General features: G+C 49.1%; 1 protein-coding gene across 1 annotated transcript; it reads right to left on the reverse strand.

Annotated features, from left to right (window-relative positions):
- Positions 1-379: 379 nt before the first annotated feature.
- On the reverse strand, positions 380-760 carry LOC137641187 (putative uncharacterized protein DDB_G0294196). Its single transcript, XM_068373626.1, has one exon. The coding sequence runs from the start codon at positions 758-760 to the stop codon at positions 380-382; it is 381 nt and encodes a 126-aa protein (XP_068229727.1).
- Between the last annotated feature and the right edge of the window lie 763 nt (positions 761-1,523).

The raw sequence follows: 1,523 nt of genomic DNA on the forward strand, positions 1-1,523 counted from the left end.
TGCCAGTATTCTTATTGTAACTGCTGCCTATATCCTCGAGAACTATCCCGAAGAACGACCAGAGGAACCACTTATACAAGTAGAAGCAAGAAGAAGTAGAGCTAGAAGAACGATATGGTGCCGAAAATGGCTGACGACGATCTCCATACATGGAGATTATGACCAGATGCCACAAGAACTACACCGAGAAAACCCTAGGGGGTACAAGAACTTCATCTGGATCGGTCTTGGATTGTTTGCAGAGATGGTTAACCGCATTGTTCCAATGCCTACCAAGAAACAGATGAGAATGAGAGATCCTCTAACAGTGTGATTGAAGTTGGCTGTCACCCTCCGCTTCCTGGCAAGTGGGGATTCCTATATTTCTTAATCGTGGTCGCTATCTACCCTCGGCACATTCTTTGGAGTGTCCAGGCTGGGGAATGTGACCATCAGGTCCATTGCAGCAAACACAGTGTTGGGGGTCGAGATGCCCGAGATGCTTGGGGATAGCAGCGAGGGCAACATATCGGGAAACGGGAATATTTGGCAATGTAGTGCAGGCAGGTGCTGGAGATGGTAAGTTATATAATGGCGTTGCAATACGTGGCGTCCAAACTTGCTGCTGCGGTGAAAGTGGTTGCAGATTTTGATGCGGTGGGACTGGCTGTTGCTGCGGGATGTAAAATGTTGCTTGCTGTTGCTGGTATGGTTGTTGTACGAACTGTTGTTGCTGGTACTGTATTGGCTGGTAAGGTTGTAGCTGGAATGTTTCCTTCATTGTTGGAGGGGACACCGCTACTGCCTGGACTCCCTATGGTTGTTGTTGCCACTTTAGAGGTTGTGGTTGTGGTGTCCCTATCAGAGTAATTAGGATATGCCTGGGATTCTGGATGGAAGATGTCCCTTCAGGGGGTTCTTCCAGGGCTGAGACTATCTACAGCATCTTCCTGAACAAAACCTGAAGTCACGGGGGACACTCTTCTCAGTCGTGAACACAGGTATGTTGAGAAGTCTTGGATCTCATCCTCAGGTCCTTCAACCTCCTTCTTCTGCATCAGCATATTGGCCTTCTGCAGGAGCTCCCTGATGGCGTGCCTGGATCCTGTCTGCTCGTGTGTTGCGGTGGAGGGAACTGTCTCTGCTGGCTGGCTCATCCTCGTCAGGTTCCGTCTCCTGATGATTGATGCAGCAGACAAAACACATATCTCACTTGAGGATTCGTTGACATTTATGTCTGAATTGGCTCTTTGGAAGGTAGGAGAGAACCTGTCCCTTGTTAGGGTGTTTTCGTGGGCTATGTGTCCCCCGAGAAACTCACAGGTGGTCTTGACCTCTTCCTCTCGTGGTGCCCTCCTCCTTGCTTGGGCACCACTCTTGATCCCCTTCTCTATTTTCCCGAAATCTGTCCATTACTTTCCGAACTACTTCCTCACTTTTAGGAAAATACAGTTGGGAAAGGTTGCTGTAAGGTCGGTCCACAGGGTCTCCTTGAGTTTGGGATTGAACCACTGCTTGTCCCGCTTGTTGTTGAGAGGTGGATT

The sequence above is a fragment of the Palaemon carinicauda genome, chromosome 5 (assembly GCF_036898095.1).
Source record: "Palaemon carinicauda isolate YSFRI2023 chromosome 5, ASM3689809v2, whole genome shotgun sequence".
Lineage (NCBI taxonomy): Eukaryota > Metazoa > Arthropoda > Malacostraca > Decapoda > Palaemonidae > Palaemon > Palaemon carinicauda.